The sequence below is a fragment of the Anastrepha ludens genome, chromosome 2 (assembly GCF_028408465.1).
Source record: "Anastrepha ludens isolate Willacy chromosome 2, idAnaLude1.1, whole genome shotgun sequence".
Lineage (NCBI taxonomy): Eukaryota > Metazoa > Arthropoda > Insecta > Diptera > Tephritidae > Anastrepha > Anastrepha ludens.
The window spans coordinates 68570607-68592090 of NC_071498.1; the positions used below are offsets into that span (position 1 = coordinate 68570607).

General features: G+C 38.0%; 1 protein-coding gene across 8 annotated transcripts in view; it reads right to left on the bottom strand.

The window, feature by feature from the left end:
* LOC128871750 (TLD domain-containing protein 2) overlaps positions 1 to 21484 on the bottom strand; it is a 319890-nt gene that overhangs the window by 135112 nt on the left and 163294 nt on the right. For all 8 annotated transcript variants that reach the window (XM_054113786.1, XM_054113785.1, XM_054113783.1 and 5 more), the window contains 2 exons: positions 20602 to 20705; positions 854 to 1171 (listed from right to left, as the gene is read on the bottom strand). In XM_054113786.1, the coding sequence (XP_053969761.1) occupies positions 854 to 1171; positions 20602 to 20705 (422 nt within the window). The remainder of the gene's footprint in view (positions 1 to 853; positions 1172 to 20601; positions 20706 to 21484) is intronic.

Genomic DNA, 21484 nt, shown 5'->3' on the forward strand with positions numbered 1-21484 from the left:
CTCAAAAAGAATCAAAGTTTTTTTTTTTTTTTAAATTACAGCCAAAAAACATCGCAAGGTTACTTTTGCGCCACCTTGTATATATATACCTATGTATATATATATATATATATATATATATAATTGACGCTTACACTCTTTTACGGTGCTTGGCCGAGCTCCTCCTCCTATTTGTGAGGTGCGTCTTGATGTTTTTCCACAAATCGAGGGACCTATAGTTTTAAGCCGACTTCGAAGGCGGCTTCGGAGCTTTTTCATGGCAGAAATACACCGGGATGTTTGCCATTGCCTGCCGAGGGGCGACCGCTGTTAAAAAAACGTTCTTCTTTATTTTGGTGTTTCACCGAGATTTGAACCTATCTTTTCTCTGAATTCCGAATGGTAGTCACGCACTAACCCATTCGGCTACGGCGGCTGCGTACGAGGATTAGAGAATCAAAATTGTGAGCTGTTTCCAAAAAAAAGGCTTAAAAAACTGAGATAATCTTCATAATTCACCTCAGATTTTGAAATGAATTATTGACTCAGGGACTCAGCTAATAAACCACATGGACTGAACACTGCCTGGAAATGGGATTTCCTGTTCAAATCGAAATTGAATAATTTTAGAAATAATTATAAATGTATACTTGCACATATGTACGTATATTCAATAATGTATGAAGGCATGTATGTAAGAAGGCTTGGTTCGAAGTAGGGGATTTACCGCTTACCGCTTCTGATCTTAAAAATGCGATTAAAACATTTCTAAGCCTTTGTTTATTTGCAGCTTCATATTTCCTGATGTTGGTTAATAGAATTTTCTTCAATTCTTTTATTTTGTTAATTTTTATTTTTAAGCTTTGCAACTCACCGTTCTCATCATTCTGCTCGTCGGTAGATGATAACTTGCGTTCGATGGGGCTCGATTTGCCCGAAATGCTGGCGTTGGAGCCCTTCTCGTCGATACCAGTCGCACTGCCGCTAACAGAATCACTCTTGGCTGCCGCACTTTTATCCGGTACCAGCAACTGTTGGCCCGGATAGATGAATGAACTGTTCAAACGATTGATGTGTGTCAACTCTGAAGGTGTGGTGTCGAAGCGTGCGGCCACCGAAGTCAGGGTATCACGATTGCCGACCGTATAGGATATGGTTGGTATGGTGGGCAACGATGACTTTTTGCGCTCATCTAAAACATAGGATAAACACGGGGACGAAGGTACGGTAGGAAAACCAGGCGGTTGATTGGAGAAGGTGGAGCAGAGGAAAAGAAAAGAATGAAAGAAAAAAATACAAATAAATAAATTAATATATAGAAAAAACGTATTTTAAATAATAACAACAAAAATAAATAAATAAACAATAGAACAGTTATTTAATACAAAAGATTTACAGAAAAATATGCTAGTACACCAGTATGCACGTACATATGTATAAGTATATTATAAACAAATATTAGACGGAGGAATACACAAACGCACTTTTCTTATAAGACGAGTAATTTCTTGTTGCTGTATTCACTATTGCTTTTGGCGTTTGCTCAAAGATCACAAATTCGTCATAGGCGTTAGTAGAAAGCTTTTGCAATAATTTTTTGCGCTTATCAGTGACGTCGATGTTTTCGCCAACGTCGGCGCTAGCATCGTCGCTAAATCTCTGCGTATCCAACAATTCACTTATATCATTTGTTTGGTGCAGGTAAACAACAACAAAAGCACGTACTTCTTCTATATGTCTAAATATTTCAACACTTTTCATTTTGCCGCCTGCAAGCCATGCTGATGAACGCATACATACATATACAAGTAGTAGTAGCAGAGCAGTGAGACACAACGGAGCATTGGTTTTTAAATAACTGCACTTTTGGAAATTCAAGCAACCACTCTTAATTCATAATTTTCGCTGACCGCGTTACATTCTTCAAAGAATTTGGTTTTTTTTCCCACATGTTTCACTTTCATAGAATTACAGATCGAGTGGAAGGCTTCGATTACAGAGTTTCATAGACGACGTCTTAAAAGACTTTAATCAAATACCACCACACCTCTGCGTTTTTTTTTTTTTGTTCCACTAGTGACTTCTCGCCTGAACCACCCCCGCACACGAGTTGTTAATCACTGGTCCAACAACAAAAACCGCAACTAGCGATCACTCACTGACATTGACTTAGACCTAGACCGACGGAGAACTATGCAATTCGCGGCCGGCGGCGCACCAGTGCTTGAAATTCGAAAGCAAAAATGCAACTAATTGTTGGGTTTGTGTAAGTTTCTACTGGCGATCTGAGCGCTCTTGAATGCTGTGCGTTTTTGTTTTATTTGTTTTTTTCTGTTTTTTATTATTAAACTTCATTACGTTCTCAGATTCGAGAGACATTGTTTGTATTTTGTTGATTTTGCTTGTTACTGTATAAGTGAATTGCGCTGTTTGTTTATGATAAGTTTCAAGAGGATGATTGTTGCAGTTCAGCTGTGTTATCGTTTTGTATTTACTCAAATTGAAGTTGCTGCCGCGCCAAAAATTGTTAACCAATCAGCAGATTGTTTACGAGTGAAATAAACGCCACTGTACAGTGGCTCACAGCCAAAATGATGCAGTAATCACTAATGGCAATATTAACCTTCCGTTGGACACCTTTTTTAAAACCTTCAGTTGGGCTCCCGGGTCTGGCCTTTTTTGTCCTGTTTGAGGATCCTTTTTAAAAGGTTATATCCATAAATCGGTAGAAAATTAAATTTTAGGAAGGACAAGTCGTCAGCTATAATAGAAATATGTTAATTTCACGACCCACATCGAAAAAGCCAGTCTGACCACACCCGGGTGCTCAACAGAGGGTTAAGTTAAAATCTTGCAAATATATTACACCAACAACTTTTATACTGTTATAACTTAATTTCATAAATTTATGTACATATGTATGTATTTTGAAGAGGGAACAAATTATACTGCCCGTACGAAACAAAACCTTCATATACGCAAATATTATACATATGTATATGTATATGTAGTCAGAGCCAAAATGATGCCCACGCATTTACTGTTAACCTCACAACGTTACATATTGCCGCACATTGTTCAAACTCCAGCGCCATCGCCAAATTTAAATGTTGTTAAGAACCTGTGGCTGACTTTAAATAAAGAGTTTCGAAAATATGGGCATCGAACCAATCTGATTCTAAAAACACGATAACAGAGAAATGATAAAAAATATCTTCTGAATGTAAAGGGTGATCAATTTAGAGCCATCGGATTTTAAATTGAAATAAAACAATAAAATTCAAATTGATTGGACAATCTTTATTATTTTTGGGTAGAACCATTCATGAAATTTTATTTTTTATGTTAATCCCTTTCAAATGTTGACCGCAACTACGCCGTAATTCGGCCATCCGTAAACACCAATTTTAAATGACTCGCTGGAGGACTTCGGTCGGTATCTCGTGAATAACTTTAGTAATGTTGGCATCCAATGCCTCAATCAAAGCTGGTTTATTCAAATTTAATTAATACTTCACCGATGATTCATCCAGCCCATAAGCTGCACCAAACGATTGTTTTCAATGGATATAGTTATATTATAATGTTACATCCTACTATACTTAGTTCATGATCACCCTATATACGTATATACCTATTCCTATATTATACCTACTCTTAATTCTAACTTAATCTTACTCTATTGTTGGCGTATGTCGATGATATTGACATCATCGGCCTTAACAACCGCGCTGTTAGTTCTGCCTTCTCCAAGCTGGATAAAGAGGCAAAGCGAATGGGTCTGGTGGTGAACGAGGACAAAACGAAGTACCTCCTGTCATCAAACAAACAGTTGGCGCACTCGCGTATCGGCACCCACGTCACTGTTGACAGTTACAATTTCGAGGTTATAAAAGACTTCGTTTATTTAGGAACCAGCATTAACACCGATAACAATGTCAGCCTTGAAATCCAACGTAGAATCTCTCTTGCCAACAAGTGCTACTTTGGACTAAGTAGGCAATTGAGTAGTAAAGTCCTCTCTCGACGAACAAAACTAACACTCTACAAGACTCTCATCATGCCCGTCCTAACATACGGCGCAGAAGCGTGGACGATGACAACATCCGATGAAGCGACGCTTGGAGTGTTTGAGAGAAAGATTCTGCGCAAGATTTTTGGACCTTTGCACGTTGGCAACGGCGAATATCGCAGACGATGGAACGATGAGCTGTATGAGCTTTACGACGACATAGACATAGCGCAGCGAATAAAGATCCAGCGGCTACGTTGGCTGGGTCATGTCGTCCGAATGGATACAAACGCTCCGGCACTGAAAGTATTCGATGCGGTACCAGCTGGTGGTAGTAGAGGAAGAGGAGGGCCTCCTCTGCGTTGGAAAGAATTATATTTAATTACTTATGCTAACTCTTGGAGGACTTGGAGAAGGACTTGGCTTCACTTGGTGTGTCCAACTGGCGCCGGTTAGCACGAGAAAGAAACGACTGGCGCGCTTTGTTAAACTCGGCCAAAATCGCGTAAGCGGTTATAGCGCCAATTAAGAAGAAGAAGAGCGCGCGATGAACACTTTTTGCACAGCGTCGGTTTTTGTAAGACAATTGTACGATATATAAACGTTACTGAGACGTTTTCATGAGGAAATTTCAATGAATACTGAAAAAATTATGTATTTAGTTTGACAGCAGTCACGCGAGATCTATCAAAAAGAACCTTATTGGAAAAAGTACCTCCAATTTGATCACCCTTCACTAAGAAGTTGCTGAAGTCAGTTTCAAAGAGGAATTGACTTTTTAGTTTGTGCTATGTTTTCTGAACATTTTATAGTATATAGCCAAATGTATGAGACACCCCACTAAAATACAAGTAATTTCAAATGCGGCTACGAAAGTGACCGCTGATTTTTGCAAATGTGTCTAGTGTGTTTAACCTTTGATTACAACAATAATTTTTATAATGGCTAAAACTTCGGCACGCTTGGTGGGTAGAGTCTAAAAAGTTGTATTTTTAATATTGAATGTTTTGGCATTTTAAATTTGGAATAATATTTAGTGCAAAATTATCAAGCGGATATAAATAATTTATTTATATCAAAATGCCTAAAAGAAGTGAACTTTGTTACGGCAAAAGAGTGACGATCAAAGCTTTAAGTGAGGAAGAGAAGTCCCAGGTTGAGACTGCCCATTTGGTGGGATGTTCGCGGCGCGCAGTCGAATGTGTTATTAAGCGATTTGCGGAGCCAAAACCCGACCATACTAAATCAAAAAGTGGAAGAAAACGCCTTACTAGAAAAAAATACAGAAAGATCGAAAATTTATACGCGAGTCTTTCAAGGGTCGTAAAAAATACTCTTTTATCCTTGTATCTGCCCTGTCGGAAGAAATTAGAAAATCCGTTAGTACGCGAATAGCTAGAATAAGGCTTCTGGAAACCGGTTTCGGAAAAGTCGTTTAGAATGGGCTCTCCGATACCAATATTTTACGGGAAAGACTGGTCGAATGTTCTGTGGTCTGATGGATCAAACTTCGAAGGGGGCTTAGTTTACATCATTTTAAATACCAACAACCATAGTTTCATACCTTAGTCCAATTTCGAGGAATTAACACAAATCTTATTCAAAGAATTTGTTTCCCTTTTCTACAGGTAATTGGAATATCTGGTGTGACATTCGTGATTCGACGGGTTGCCGAGGAATACCATCCAGATTGCGTGGTACCCACTGCTAAGCATGGGGGAGGCAGCATTATTATCTGGGGCTGTATGGGTGCTCATGGTGTCGGCAAAATGTTCATTTTGCGGGGGTCACGTGGGCAGTCAAAAGTACACAAATGTATTAGAAACTGTACTTTTGCCTTCGTTAACGCGCATTTTCGGTGAAACTAATTTAGATAGAGTTAATTCCAACCAGACAGTGTTGCTTGTCACAATTAAGCGACTACGATGCGCTGGTTTAGAGACAACAATATTGTTTGGTTAGATTGGCGTGCACAGTCTCCAGATCTAAACCTCATAAAGCACATGTTGCTCATTTAAAAACGTACGATAAAGGAATACAGCATAACATGGGAAATAGCCCTGAAAAATGCTTTAATTCACTAGTGGCGCGCAATAAGTACAGGTGAATGTGCAAAGTTTGTACGCAGCGTGCCACAGAGGATTGAGTTTAAAAATTTTACTGCTTTACTTTGGCTGTAAGCCACTGTAGAGCTTTAAATTTCTTTCAATCCAGTTGTAGCAGTATGAAATACCCTATAATCGGTATTCAAGCCTAGGGTACATTGTGCAAGGTCATGGACTACTTTGTGAATAATGATTGAATAAGCAGGTGTTTACGTGGATCCATAATAGCCAAGCTGCATCGGGCTGCCTAAGAACTCCAACAGTGATTGGTTAATACAATTGCCATTTCTCCTTTCTGAGGTGAACGGGATGTGGCAATTGAATTTCGTGCATTTGGTTATAAAATTGCGTCGTTATATTTATATATCTGGAAAGCGGGGACCTATCTTTCTTTAGTTATAGTGGCAGTTTGAAATGGATGACACGTTCGATTTGTGTTTTATTCGTTTTTATCGAAAGTAACTTTTGGAGTGGCGTCGTAGGAATGAGTGACTCATATTGCAAGAAACGTGCTATGATTCCGAGACTTGTAAACAAAGGGTGGGGAGTGATCAATTAAAGCGAAGATGTGCAGGTGTGGCAGCTGAAGGCAATGTTGATCGTTATTTCTCGATAATCACGTTGTCATTCATCGTCAATTAACGGTAGCTATAAAGGACTTTTGTAAAAACGGTGGGGCCGAAGTTGTACCCCCAATAAGTATAAATTCCTCACTCTGAGGGCCCCATTTCCACGGAATCCATTTATTTATTGCAATCTGCAATTGCATTCTTTGTGGATTAAGGTAGTACCGATCACCGAGTAAGCTTTTAAGCTGCTTAAGATAGAATTTTATTGTTATCTGTTAGATTGCAAAGTCGCTGTGCGCGCAGTGAAATGGAGCTGTTGTCTATCCCTTATTCGTTCATCGGCTCGAACAGGTAGAAAGGCTAAAGCGCACGTCTTCCTCTAAAGAAACTGGAAAGATAAAACTCATTGAGGAAAAGTCTAATCCGACAGAACGAGTGTCAATGGTCTGATTGTTTATGTCAGCTTGATCTTCTCCAACTGGTAAGTAATGAAGGTCAATGCAAAGCCTTCCACGGCAACAAGTCAGCTTGTTAATAGCGTTAAATTTTGGTAAATAAGAAACAAAAATGTTCTTAATCGGTAAACATATGTATATCTAAACAGGGACACTCCGTGCGTCAAAAATAAATATTAACGCTGGGCGGCGTCAAATCTGGACGCCTAAAGTAACCTAAAGTGGGTTACGGAAGTTCACGCAGCTAACAAGTAGTATTTTCTAGGGAATGACGGCGGGAATAAAATCCACTATTCTTGCCAAGTTAACTATATTGTTAAGTTAACTATATATACATTTCAAGACAAAACCTCGAGCGGATCCAAGAGTCTTAGATCTTCTGTAGTCCAGCTCACCTGCCAGCCTGCGCCTTCGTCTTGGAAAAAGCCTTTAGAAAAAGTATCAAATCTACATAGTCTATGCCTAGTTTTGGTCGTGGTGAACACGAAATTCATCCACTGCAAATCGGCACCCCATCTGAACAGATTTATCGGAATATCCACACGGCATGATGCCGTAAGTGCTGTATTCATAAATCAATTGCTATATATTTCAAGTGAGAAGAGCTTTTACTGTCTCGTGAGACCCGCCATAAGTTAACATAGCGGTGAAGAGATTCAATGTTGAACTAACAACTAAGAGTCGTTTTGAAGCCAAAATCCGCAGATGACTGATAAACTGAACCAGCGAATTTAATAAAGTTGAGAATGTGATTGAAAGCTGTGATTGGACAAAGTCTACAGAGTTTGTATTCAAACGACCCAGAGTCGTTCTTCATTTCCTTAATAAAGTTGAATATCGATAGAGTTAGTCATTATTGCTGAAGCTTCTACAGTACAGGGTCCGGCACTCGAAGTGTAACCAGCTTCAGACCGCTCGCGCAGCTGATGCAGGAATATCAGCTGTCTGTTAGTTGGCTAAATAATAGTTTAAAGTATTGTTTACAAGCGCGTGGAAGCATTTTGCTAATAGTAAACGCGAAAAAAAGAAATCAGTAATGGATTTCAAACATACTAGTGTTATTGCATTATTTTGACTGGAAAACCACAACCAGCGATTGTTCGTGAGCTCGAGCACCTTAAAGTAAATAAAGTTTTTATTTATCCCACCATTACTCGTTACAATGATACTGGTAGGATCGCGAAACGTCATGGAGGTGGTCATCAAAAGACTGCAACGTCACGTGAAATGATTAAAAAAGCGAGGAAGCGATTTGAGCGAAATCCCAGACAAAGTGCCAATCAAATGGCAAAAGAACTGAAAATATATGACCGCCGCATCCGACGCATATTGAAAAATTATCTCAAAGTCAAGCCTTACAAGATCCAAACGGCGCATGATCTCACACCAAAGTAGCAACAAGTCAAACTTGAGAGAGTGAAGGAGTTCCTTCGTTTGGCCGAAAAGGTTCTATTTTCGAGTATTGTGTTTTCTGAAGCTCGAGTGAACCAAGAATAGCTAAAAAACAGTCCGAACTTCATAACGTCCACACAATGACTCTCAAATTCACCGGACGTGAATCCGCGAGTGGGCCAAATACCTGCAGGTCACATTCGGGCAGCTTGCGACTCGTTTCTGGACCGTCTCAAGGCCATAGTCAAGGCAAAAGGTGGTCATATTGAGCAAAAGTAAATTGATTCTTAATTTTGTATTATTTTCACGATTTTTTTTTACTTTGGATTGAATAAAAGTAATTTTCCAAACTATATTTATGGCCTTTTTAATTGGTTACACTTCGAGTGCCGGACCCTGTAATTATTGTCAGCTACATATGTACATATACTCATCCTTCTTGCGGGAGTGGCAGAACAGATTCGCGTTACATTGGCAAAATACGGTTTTGGCTAATTTGCAGGTCAAACTTTCAACTGTCCAGAATTGATCCATGCTGGTAAACAACTCTTCATTGTTGCCTCAAACGAAATCATTTACTACCTTTTAGCCCGACCCCGTCGAAGCAACTCGTTTCTAAGACCCGCCGTTGCATGACTTCGATGGCGTCAAATAATAGGTACATCGATTTAAGAAGGGTTAGGAAAGCTGCTGTAATAACAGAAGAAATTGAAAATATATAAGCTTGAGTACGTAAGGGCGACATATTAATGTGTTGTTTTCTCAAAGACTGATAAATAACTGTTGATGTTTAAAACAGAAGAGTCAAGCGAAATTTCACAACAATCGAAAGTCTCGTTACTTGAAAAATCGTACTTTTTGTGACTTTCCGGTTAGTTGTGTGGAACGAATTTTGTATTTTGAGAACTTTAATATCTTCTCTGTGAATTGATGTATGTATTTTACTTTCTTTTACAAGAACAAAGTACGAAATATTTACTTTAATTTGATGTTTCATGTGCTATAATTTTTAATTTTTTGTATTATGATTGAATGGTTTCAAAGTCGACGTTGCATGCACATATCTGCTTTGATGGTGAGTCACTGTATGTATGTGAGTCCACATATGTATGTATGACTCAGAACCAAAAAAGGGTTAGTGATTTTAAAAAAATACTACATACTACATTTTGGTTTGTTAAATTTGTTTACTGAATTTTTATCACACATGACGGCTTAAAAAATGCATAAAAATTGAAATGTGGTTTTGACTTCACATGCATAGATACATATGTATGTACATATATTTCTTTGCATACTTATATGCATACACATACGTATATTTATGTGTATATGTATGGATGTATGTATGTATATAAAATTTGAATTTCTTTAATCTTCACTGGCGTAATGTTGGAGCAACCGCGCTGCCGCTACACTCCAGAATAATTATTTGTCCTTTGAAAGTGAGCGATTTTTAATACACTGGCATTCATTTCCAATCGACGCCGCGTTTTGTTTATTATTTTAACGGTACAATTAAAAAGTGGAAGACAGTACAATCTTGCTTAATGCGGGCCACAAACGGAAAACAAATCCAAACAATCGGTTGAAACTCATTTTGCCACACACGCGTGGCACTTCAAAATTTCAAAATAAATGAGAAAAATCGACAACTTCGCCACACACACGCAAGCGATTGCAAGTTGGCAAAAATTTTTGTAAATTTTCTATCGGTTTGCCAGCTGCGCCACACACGCATTAATCTGTTGAAATTTCAACCGATTGTTCGTATTTGTCTTCCGTCTATGCCCAGCTTAATTAAGTAAATATTTACAATCATAAATACAAACGTCATATGTATGTATGTATGTGCGTATATCGAAAGCAAAATAAAGAACGCAAATAAACAAAAGGGCAGTAAAAATTAGACGAAGTACAAAAAAAAGTTTTAAATCGAAATTATATTTATTGTTTCAGAAAAAAAGCTTCGAAATCAATTGATATTAATTAAAACCCAAACCATGTTGAAAATTATCTAATTGAAATATACTCAATATAGCAATTGTTAACTCGAACTGCTAGCCTCTTTACAATAAAGGTGCCGTCAGTTGAGGCAAGCGAAGTACTTTCCGCAAGCCAGTCGAAATGAAGAATTGAGGAAAGTAAGGAGAATAAAGGAAAGAGGAGCAGGGGCAGCGTGTCTACGAAAGTTGGTGCTACGTAACCAGAGTACAAGGAATACGCTTTAGGAGTATTTCTAGACATTAGTGGTGCATTCAACATTAGGTTGTAGAATAATACGTGCGGCATGGAACGAAACTAAACTCACTAATGGACGGTACGTCACAAGGTGGCGTTTCATCACCACTTCTCTGGTTACTCGCAGCTAATGAGCTATTAACGAAATTTGAAGGCACGACATCAAAACTAATAGCATATGCAGATGACATAGCCATAGTAGTGACAGGCAAATACCTAGACACCGTGAGCGACATAATGAATAATACACTCGCAACAGTGCATCAATAGGCGACTCAGACAAGCTTGGGGATAAACGCCAATAAAGCGGATATGATACTTTTTACTAGAAGGTACAAGATCCCGAATTGGCTCCTCCCGGAGCTAAATGGCGTAGAACTGACTCTGAAAGACCACGCAAAGTACCTTGGAGTAATCTTGGATAGCAAATTATCATGGAAGCATAATGTATTGGAGAGGAAGAGAAAGGCCACCATGCAAAAGAATGCTGGCAGTTGCATGGGGTATATGTCCTTCAATAAATAATGCATGTGTGCTACTCAGCTGTAGTAAAGCCAATATTACTCTATGGTGCTCTAGTGTGGTGGACTGCATTAAGAAAAACGACACACAAAACTCCTATGGAAAGTATTCAACGTTTTGGTGCACTCTGCACTACAGGGGCAATTAAAACTACTCCTATGGCAGCACTTGAAAGAATACTCAAGCTACCATCGATTGACACTGCGGCAGAAGGTCTAGCAGCTAGATCTGTCGCAAGACTTAACCCAAGGGGTGAATTTACCTGAAAATATTCGGACATATGTAGCTCGATAGGTATGAGTTATCGGACCAATACGGTTTATATGACTCCAAAATACAATTGGGTGAAGAGACTCCGAACAACAATAGAAGAAGAGGGGTGGAAAAGAGGTATGAAACCTAGCGCTAATGCGCTTAATATATTTACTGACGGCTCGAAAATGGTGGACGGAGTAGGTGGAGGGATTTATTGCGCAGAGCTAGACATCAAGCGACCAATTAAGCTACCTAAGCACTGCGGTATTTTTCAAGCAGAAGTCTTTGCGGTACGAATGGCAATAAAGGCAATCCACTCATATGAAATTTCATCTAAATTTCATGTTCTTAGGGGCAGGGAAGCCATAGAGAAGCTAGCCACAGACAGGCGGCTCCACATCAATTGAGTACTCAGATATAAGGGCATTGCAGGAAACGAAATTGTAGTTGAGACTGCCAAAAGCGCTGTTTACAGACAATTCGAATAAGAAAACGGCATACTAAAACCTTAAAATACGGTATACAATGACATCGCGGATAGACAGGAGGTAGAATAATCCAACCAGTTGCAAAACGCGAAAATCATGTGTATACTGACAGGCCACAATTTGTTAGCGGCGCACGCATACAAGACAGGAATTACAAACAATGATAGCTGCAGATTTTGCAATGAATAAGCTAGAACCCGATTGAAATGTTTAGGAGCTCTACAGTATGAGAGGTTAGAATGCCTCACGAGGTTAGAACTCCAGCTTACTTAGATTCGCAAAAGTCGCAGGCTTATTACAAGAATCCTACTACAAGGAAACGTAAGGGTAAAACTCCATATGGTACCACTTAGGACCAATAAATAGGTCTATGTGATGGCTTTCAGCCACCAAGGTCAACCTAACCTTCCCATGATCTGGTTTATGTTGTTGGTTTTAGATAACTCTTTCCAAGTGTTTTATAGCCGACCTCGGTCTGAGATCTCAGCGATTAGTTCAGCATGAATATCAAACTTTCTGCGATTTTTCTGTGCACCCGAGCCAATGGGAGCTTTGGTTGTTCTTAGGCCAACTCTCCTCGCCTGGGATTGGATATGAATGTGAAGAGGTAACCTCGTTGGTTAAACGTCGTGACTAGTATATATACATACAAATATAATTGGCGCGTACACCCTTTTTGGGTGTTTGGCCGATCTCCTCCTCCTATTTGTGGTGTGAGTCTTGATGTTGTTCCACAAATGGAGGGACCTACAGTTTCAAGCCGACTCCGAACGGCAGATATTTTTTATGAGGAGCTTTTTCATGGCAGAAATACACTCGGAGGTTTGCCATTGCCTGCCGAATGGTGACCGCTATTAGAAAAAACTTTTTCTTAATTTTTTGATCTTTCACCGAGTTTCGAACCGACGTTCACTCTCTGAATTCCGAATGGTAGTCACGCACCAACCCATTCGGACACGGCGGCCGCGTGACTATTGCCACGTAGAAAATCATAGGTCTGACTATGGCGGCGTAGATCCATCGCATGGTGAAAAGATTGCAAGATTTTCTATCATCCCTGGATCCATCGCATAATTTTGCTGAACATCTCCAATTTTACCTTGCAATCGATTTACACGTCATGAATACTCTAATGGCGTTTCTCACCATCGACAATTCCACAAATTTCATGGGAAAGAAAAAGCAATGCTTGTTTTTGTTTATTTGTGCTTGTTTGCTGCTTTTTGCATTTTTGTTTTGCTCAGTTCTCACCAATTATTTTACCCTAAAAGTATGCAATGCAGCTCGGCGTAAACGCTTTAGATAATTTATATTTATAAAAAGATAACAGAGGTGCGTGACTTGGCTAAGAATCTAACAGAAAATGGTGCCAGCAGAGAATGTTAATGGAATGAGAAGGAGCAAATGTTACTGTTACCTTTTTTAGTGCAATTGAGATTTGAAAGATTTGTAGTAAGGGATTTTAGAACACCACACTGAGTTTTGCCCACACAAAAATTGAAAACACCACACATCTTTCACCTCAACACACAACACATTTCTCACCTCGACATTAAACTAATTAAATTTCTACTACAGTACAATCGTGATAGTCCGACATTTCTTAATCCGACACGTTCGGTAATCCGACAACCTCATAACGTCTATGGATGCAATTGGCATTATTTTATTTTGATCAGTCGTAGCAGAGCAGCAGAGGGGGATTGTGTTTTGTTTCTCGGTCACAACGTATTTGTCATTAAATTTGAACGACGCCAGTTCTCTCGCGATTTCGGACGGTGTTGATGTGATTTTTTTCTGTCTTTTCGTGTCGTTATTTTTTGATTTGGTTTTACTTAGTGATGGCATCGACGTCAAACAAACGTAAACATACAACACTTACGCTGAATGATAAATGGGCCATAATTCAGCGATACGAGCGTGGTGAAACACCTCTTTACCTAAGTGGGATCTACGGAGTGGAACCTTCGGTAGTCCGGAATATTTGATAATCCGACAACGAGTCGGTCCCGTATGTGTCGGACTATCACGATTGGACTGTATTTTCTTATTTTAGAAATAATTAGCGAATACGTAAAATTTATTACCGAAAATTTTTTCGATTACGTTAAAAAATGAAAAAAAAAATTTGAAAAAAAAAATTATTTGGAGCCGAGAATTGATGTCAAGTCGTGCATTTGGAACGGATAAAGGCGCGGTGCGTTTGCTGCTGCGACTGCGTTGTGAACCAAGGTTTTGTATGTATGTACATATGCATACATACATATGTACATGAATGAACGTATACTATAAACATACTATGTATGTATATACATATGTAAATGATGGTACATGACAATATAATATGCAATATGTACATACATACATGTCAATAGGAGGTATTTGGATTCAAAAATAAAATAATGGTCTAAGATAAATCAATACTTATCTTATATTGTATGTCAATTTATAGTTTATGTATTCGACAGCATTTACATACATATGTATGTACATTTGTATATGAAAAACCATAATGCACAAGCGCAAGAACATCATCTTCCTTTCATACATACATATGCACATATGCATGTATGCCCAAATAACCTTGACTTATGTATGTACACATGTCACAGCACATCACATTCCTACAAGAAATCAAATACACAGACGAACTAGTGAACGAGTTTCTTTCTACAAGTGCAAAAACAATTCTGCTCTAAAGTCTATGTAGGTGTGTATGTATAAATACCCACTTTAAGTCCTAGCATGCATACATATACACATACATACCTACTTGCCTTCTCAACTTCCTACAAAATAATTGTATATCCCGTAAGGGGGCGTCCATAAATTACGTGAGATGTTTAAGGGGGGGAGGGGGTCGAGTCAAATCTCATCTAATCTTACGTTGGAGAGAGGGGGGGTCTCGGCAAATATCACGCAATTTTTTTTCTGATTGAAACAAAAAAATTGTACATGCTTAAGACTTAATCTCAAGCGTAATCGTAGTATGATTAAGATCATTCACTAATTCGTTCGAAAGAAAATAATTTCATTCATACTTCGACGTTATACATTACTACTGTCAAACCACCATATTTGTTTTATACCAAATAGCTCAATTTAATCTGAATTTGCGGTACAGTGTAGCCCGTCGGTTGTTTTCGCGCCACTATGAGCCGAACGCCCTATCACTCAGGTTGACGTTTGACAATTCCGGACTTTAAAGAACATGACGGAAAATCATTTGCTCCATTTCTAATACGCGTACCGATTGAACCGCTGAATGCCTTCATCAGCACGCCTATTGATCTCTATTGCCCAAGTATACGTGATGATTTAGAGAAAATATGCTACAGTACATGCGGTATTTACTTCGCATCTATCATAAGAGCTGCAGAGCACAGGAGAGCAGCTCACATTGCACCAGCTAAGCAAGCGCGTATGTTCCGCAAAGTGCGACCCTCACGGATTGTCACAAGACGAGCTAATGAGTTACTGTGCGCAAGCGTCAACGGCTTAGAGTGGCTAGATTAGAACGAAGTTGAAGGAGCACATGATTTTACTGAAAATCATATGGACATGTTGGTCCCAATAGTCTCTCTTGAAACCGCGCATGATTCTCCATGGACTGAATTAGAGTAGATATTCTTTTTTTAATCGCAGTAGTTACGATTTAAGCCTTCTATTGTTAAATTTTTATTACACTTATAACTCTCAGCAATATTGATTACTAGTCTTAACTAGTCGTAAATAAAAGCACGAAGCAAATTTTTTTTCTTTTTACAATAACAATCCAACGCGTTTACATAAGAAACCCACATTTTGAAAAATCTCACGTGAGATTGGGGGATGGGGGAGGGGGTTGAATAAAATCTCACGACATCTCACCAGGGGGGAGGGAGTGTCAGAATATTGAAAAAAAAAACACCTCACGTAATTTATGGACGCCCCCTAACTACATAATACATGCACGTTCATACATCCATGCATATATGCGCGAGCACAGCGCTCCCTTCTTGCTTGTTTTGTCTACCGGCAAACGATATTCCTGATACTGTATTTCGAATCCATTATTTTTGGTATATAAATACTAAATTATTATATTTCATTACGTATGTGGTTCCCCAATTGATAAAAAGTGCCCAAAGCATATACCAGCAAAGTAATAAACTTACTCTAAAACAAAAGTGCGGCTTATTTGTAGGCTACTGTGCATACATTCAGCCTTCAGATAAAGCCCGAAGTGCCAAACATTTATTATTGAGGAACTCACTGAAGTTTCTGTAAGTGCAGTATTGGTCATAACAACAGAGACCGAAGCCTCAAATTTGTAAACTAAACTTTTGCAATCAATATGTACTCTTTATTTCAAAGCTTTAACACATATTTTTCGACTTTAATATAAGTATTCATATACCAAATAATAACGCTACACTTCATACAAAAGGTTTAAAAAGGTATCTCAGTATATTATGGGGCAATTTTGCTTACGCTTCATAATTCATAATTTTCGGCGCAATGCTGTGCCTTTGAATGCGCGCGGATTCCTTTTTAGCATATGTACTGTATATATTTATATATACATCGCTTAGATTTGACGGAAGAGAAGAGATTAAATACGTATGTACATATACAGGGTGGGCCATATAGCGTTTGCTTTTTGAACCACCTATTTTTTTGAGAATGGTAACACAAATGACATGCCAAATGTGTTCATAATTTACTTAAAGGTTTGACATTTACGAAATGGGACGCTATACGCTTCAGCAAAATTGGGAAATATTGAAAATCTATTTCCAAAGTGGTGAGTCTTCTTCTTCTTTTCTGATTTTCACATCGGTGGCTACGTCAATAAGCAAAATTTTCGTATTTGGGGCTCAGAAAATCTACACGTTACTGTAGAGAAGCAAATGCATCCACAACGAGTCACTGTTTGGTGCGGTTTTTGGACTGGCGCACAGTGCGGCCGATTCCCGAAAAGCTGGCCAAAACTCAAAAAATTAAGTAATTGATTCAAAATTTCTTACTCGGAGGTTGTCGGGGTCGCTGATTACGAATTTGATCTTAAAATTTTGAAAATCCACCCTCTTCCACCCCTATTGGCCACCCCCTCACGTGAAATAGCGTATATTCTAGAACATAATCAAGATGCATGTAAATTTATACGTTTTCGGGGTCGCTGATTAGAAAGTGGTAGCAGCTGACTCTTGTTTTATTCAGTAACCATTACTTTTTTGAGTAACCTTTAATAGGTTTCAAAGCAGCATATGACGGCTTTGTATTACTATACAGTTTGAAAACTCAAATTTTATAAAAAAAATTGCAAAAAATGTATCTACGTATTGCTGCAGCTAAAAATTTTGTGTCGAGGTATTGATATGTACTAAAGATTTCTCGTATTTTACTAATCTTCCGAAGATGATTCCATTTGGTTTTGTTCAATTTACTCCATTACAAAATCTTTCAAATGTGTATAACTTTCACTACTCATCAACAGTAATACGATTCTCAAACGAAGGCCACGTTGCGACTGAAAATACAGAGGATACTTAGGGTACAGGACGTTGCTATGAACGGTTTTCACTACTCAAGGCATTACTGTAGCCAACCCAAAGACAAAAAAACTCTATCTAGAAACTTTTTTTTTGACTTTTGGCCAGCTTCTTGGGAATCGGCCGCTCTGTGTGGCGGCATCATCCGGCCATTTTTTTTCGAAAATGAGCGAGGAGCCGCGGTTACAGTAAATGGCGAGCGTTACCGTCACATGCTCAACGAGTTTTTGTTTCCAAAAAATGAAGAGGATGACATGGACGACATTTGGTTTCAACAGAACGGTGCAACTAGTCACACTGCCAAAGTTACACTCGAACTTTTAGCTACCGTTTTTGAAAACCGAATAATCAGCCGAAATTCCGATATCAATTGGCCGCCTCGGAGCTGTGATTTAAGCCCGTTGGACTATTTTTTGTGGGGAGGCGTTAAGGACAAATGTTATGCGAACCATCCAGAGACGATTGATGCTTTAAAACACGAAATCGAAGTTGCCATTCATGAAATTGGAGCCCAAACAATCGAAAATGTGTTTATAAAATGGGTTGATCGAATGGTCTACTGTAAAGCCAGTCGTGGCAGTCATTTGAACGATATTATTTTTTATTCATAAATGACAATGTTCAATCTTTAAAATAAAAAAAAAGTTTGAAAAAATATTGATTAGTTTTTTTTATAGCCGATTCAAAAAGCAAATTTTACATGGCCCACCCTATACGAATGTTTATATGTATTACTTTTACGGATGATTTATGTATATAAAAATCAGTTCATAACCATTATGAATTATTTTATACAAAGGAGAAATTTCTAAATATCAAATATAAAAAAACCAAAGAACACTATGTATTTTAAAGCAATTATTATTATTAAAATAAACTTAAAAATTTTACCAAACTTTTCTGGTTCGAATTGTAAAAAAAATGTGGCTTTTCAGGACTTGAACCTATGTGAATTAAATATGCGCCAAAAAAACCATAACAAACATTTCATCGACCTTAGCGTCAGCACAGCAGATTAACTACTTGTAAGAGTTTCTCAATCGCAAATTCATTCACTTCGGGCATGAAATAAGTCGAATCCCTTACTAGCGAGTTGAATCCCCTACTCCTATGGTGAAAAATATTCTGGAATCATCTACTAGCGTGGTAAAAAACTGAAATCCTCTACTACGAATTTACAAATTAGTACTCGAAAAAATTTTATTTAACATTTGCGCCTTCTCATTCCATTAACACTCTCTGCCGATACGCGTAAGAAATATTGGGTTAAAAGGTTTCACAAAAATGTGCGCTATTAAATTTTGTTATAAACTATTAAAGGCTGTATTAATGGCACATAGAGTTTTTTTTAATTTACATCAACCTGATATCAAATTAGAAAAACTTCGATACACTGCACATAAAATTGTGACGTTTAGGGACCAAACGGCAGGTGGTCCAATATTCTATAGCTCTTCCGCATTCCTGTCTTTTTTCGGCGCATTTTAAGACTAAGCCAAGCTGCTCTAAAGGTATCAAAAGCTATTCGCAGCTCTTTGAAAATTGTTTAGGAATGCAATTTGAGGCTAAGCTCTGTTCCATGGCGGTTTGAGCTTGAACTTATGGGGGTGCCGGGGCACTAATCGGAGCAAAGTTTAGGACCAACTTAATTGGAACAGTCGGGTACATCAAGGCTCTGAGTAATAAGTCTCATGTTGTTGTAGCAGCATAAATATTTCACGTACGTGTACGGGAATGCTGCTGGAGTGACAGACCTTGTTCGGACATAAATCCGGTAACGTTGGTGCAGTACTGTCACCTGCAAACAAACAGAGTTTTCTGAAAAGGTATGAGGGGGTGGTATCAAAATTTAAAAGCCCTGATTGGTTAATTAGATGGTAGATTTTTTTTTCGGATGTATTAAGAATAAACGATCGACAGATTTAAAAAAAAATTGGGAAATTTGCTGAGGTGTAATATGGTAAGTCCACACGCGACCTTCCTTATTCTTTTTAAATCTTATTTCTTAGCAATATTGCCTGAGTGCTCCGAAAAAATTGTCAGCCATCCATAATTAAAACACATTCCATTGCAATCCATTTATAGTATCATTACATGAATACTGGGCCAATAGCATTGCTATCCGTAAACCGTTTTCAAACTAAGATTCTTATCTTACTTGTAATATATTAGATTCGATCAAACACTGTCCTCGAATGGAGTATTTAACCTCTTTTCGAATCGATCGTAGCCTACTGCTCCCATAATAATCAAAAGAAAACAAATAAGACGAGTATGCCATTTCATTTGAGAATCTATTTAGTATGAAACTTAGAAAAAGTGCCAATCGCTGATTATATTACGTACTTTGTAGCCCTCACAACTAATTGGGTTGATTATTTTCTTATTCAAAACCAATTGCCTCGGTTGTTTTTTTTGTGCTGCATGAGAATTATCGATAACTATGGTTTGACAGCTGAGAATAGCAAACTGTGTTGATATTTCTGTTAAGTAAATTGGCAGCAAGTTACTTGGTCCCTTTACTATGAAAAAAAATTAATCTGTGCGCGAAGTTCTTAGAGCACTGGCGGCATCATCGGTCCTTATTTCTTTCGAAATGAGGAAAGAGCTGCCTTTGCGGTGAATGGCGAGCGCTGTCAAGCCATGCTGACTGAATTCTTGTTCAAAAATTAATTAGCTAAACATCGACGACATTTGCTTCCAACAAAACAGAACGCGCTTAATAATCGATTTATTGTAATATTCAACAACCATTGACGCTGAACCGTCAGATTTATGGGAAAGGATAGTCAAAAATTGGACTGATTGAATGGACCATATAACTCGCAAACGCGGCGGACATATGCTAGATATCATATCAAAAAATAAATGCCATGAAGATTGTAATAAAAAAAAATTCATTCCAACAATATTTCTGATTTTCGTTATCATTTTCAGTTCAAAAAACTCTATACATTTATGATTATCTAATCTAATATGTCAATATTTTTAGCATCAAAATAACCCATATTCTAATAATTATTAAAGTCGACAAATTTTCAATACTCACTTGTCAATCGATCGACACTTTCGAAGCGTCCTTCCACCTTGGAGCGCAGTGAGTCCAAATCGAATGGGGCAGCTAAGCCGTGATCAACGCTACGTGATTTGCTCCTGTCAAAGAAAGAAAAAAAAACAAAAGCAATTAGTCACAAGTTCCACCAAATCAAGCTAAACAAAATAGTGAAAATGTTTCGAAAGTATGTGTTATGTGTGTGAATACAAACACACACACGAGTACATATGTATGTATGAGCGTAGCTGATGTGCTGAAAGATAATAAAATGAGTTGGTAACTGGCAGTCATGTGCCACCAGCTAACAATGCGGCTAATTTTTGGGTAGTAAATATTAATTGTTATTGTTAGTTTTGCGAGTTTATATCTTTACATTTCTAGACAGCGGCATTAAAATTTTAAATTTAAATATAAAATAGGGTATATACAATAAATAACGCATTTATGGGCTTAGCATTCAAATTTATTAGCATGAGAAATTTTAGTTTTGTGGAAATAGTCAAAAGTAATGCCATTGACATTGCATGCACTCGTCAGTTTGTTTGCTTTTATTTAAAAAAAACTATTTTTTATTATTATTTTGCTCGCATTTACTTATCAATATAGCAACATTTGATCGACTTATTGCTGCATCGCCGTCCCAGTGGCGGATTTATGGCGGTGCAGGAACAGTGACAACAGTCACATAAAAGATGCGAAATTTTTATCGTTTTGTAATTAATTTATAACGTTTTGTTTTAGAGTGCGTGTGCGTGTAGCGAGAAAATAGTGCGCAAGCTGTAGATAGCAACAAAATAAAACATTAATTGTAAAATAAATTTGTCGTGAATATCGCGCTTTCGCTTTTGCAATTTTTTCGCGCCGTTGAAGTGTTCTC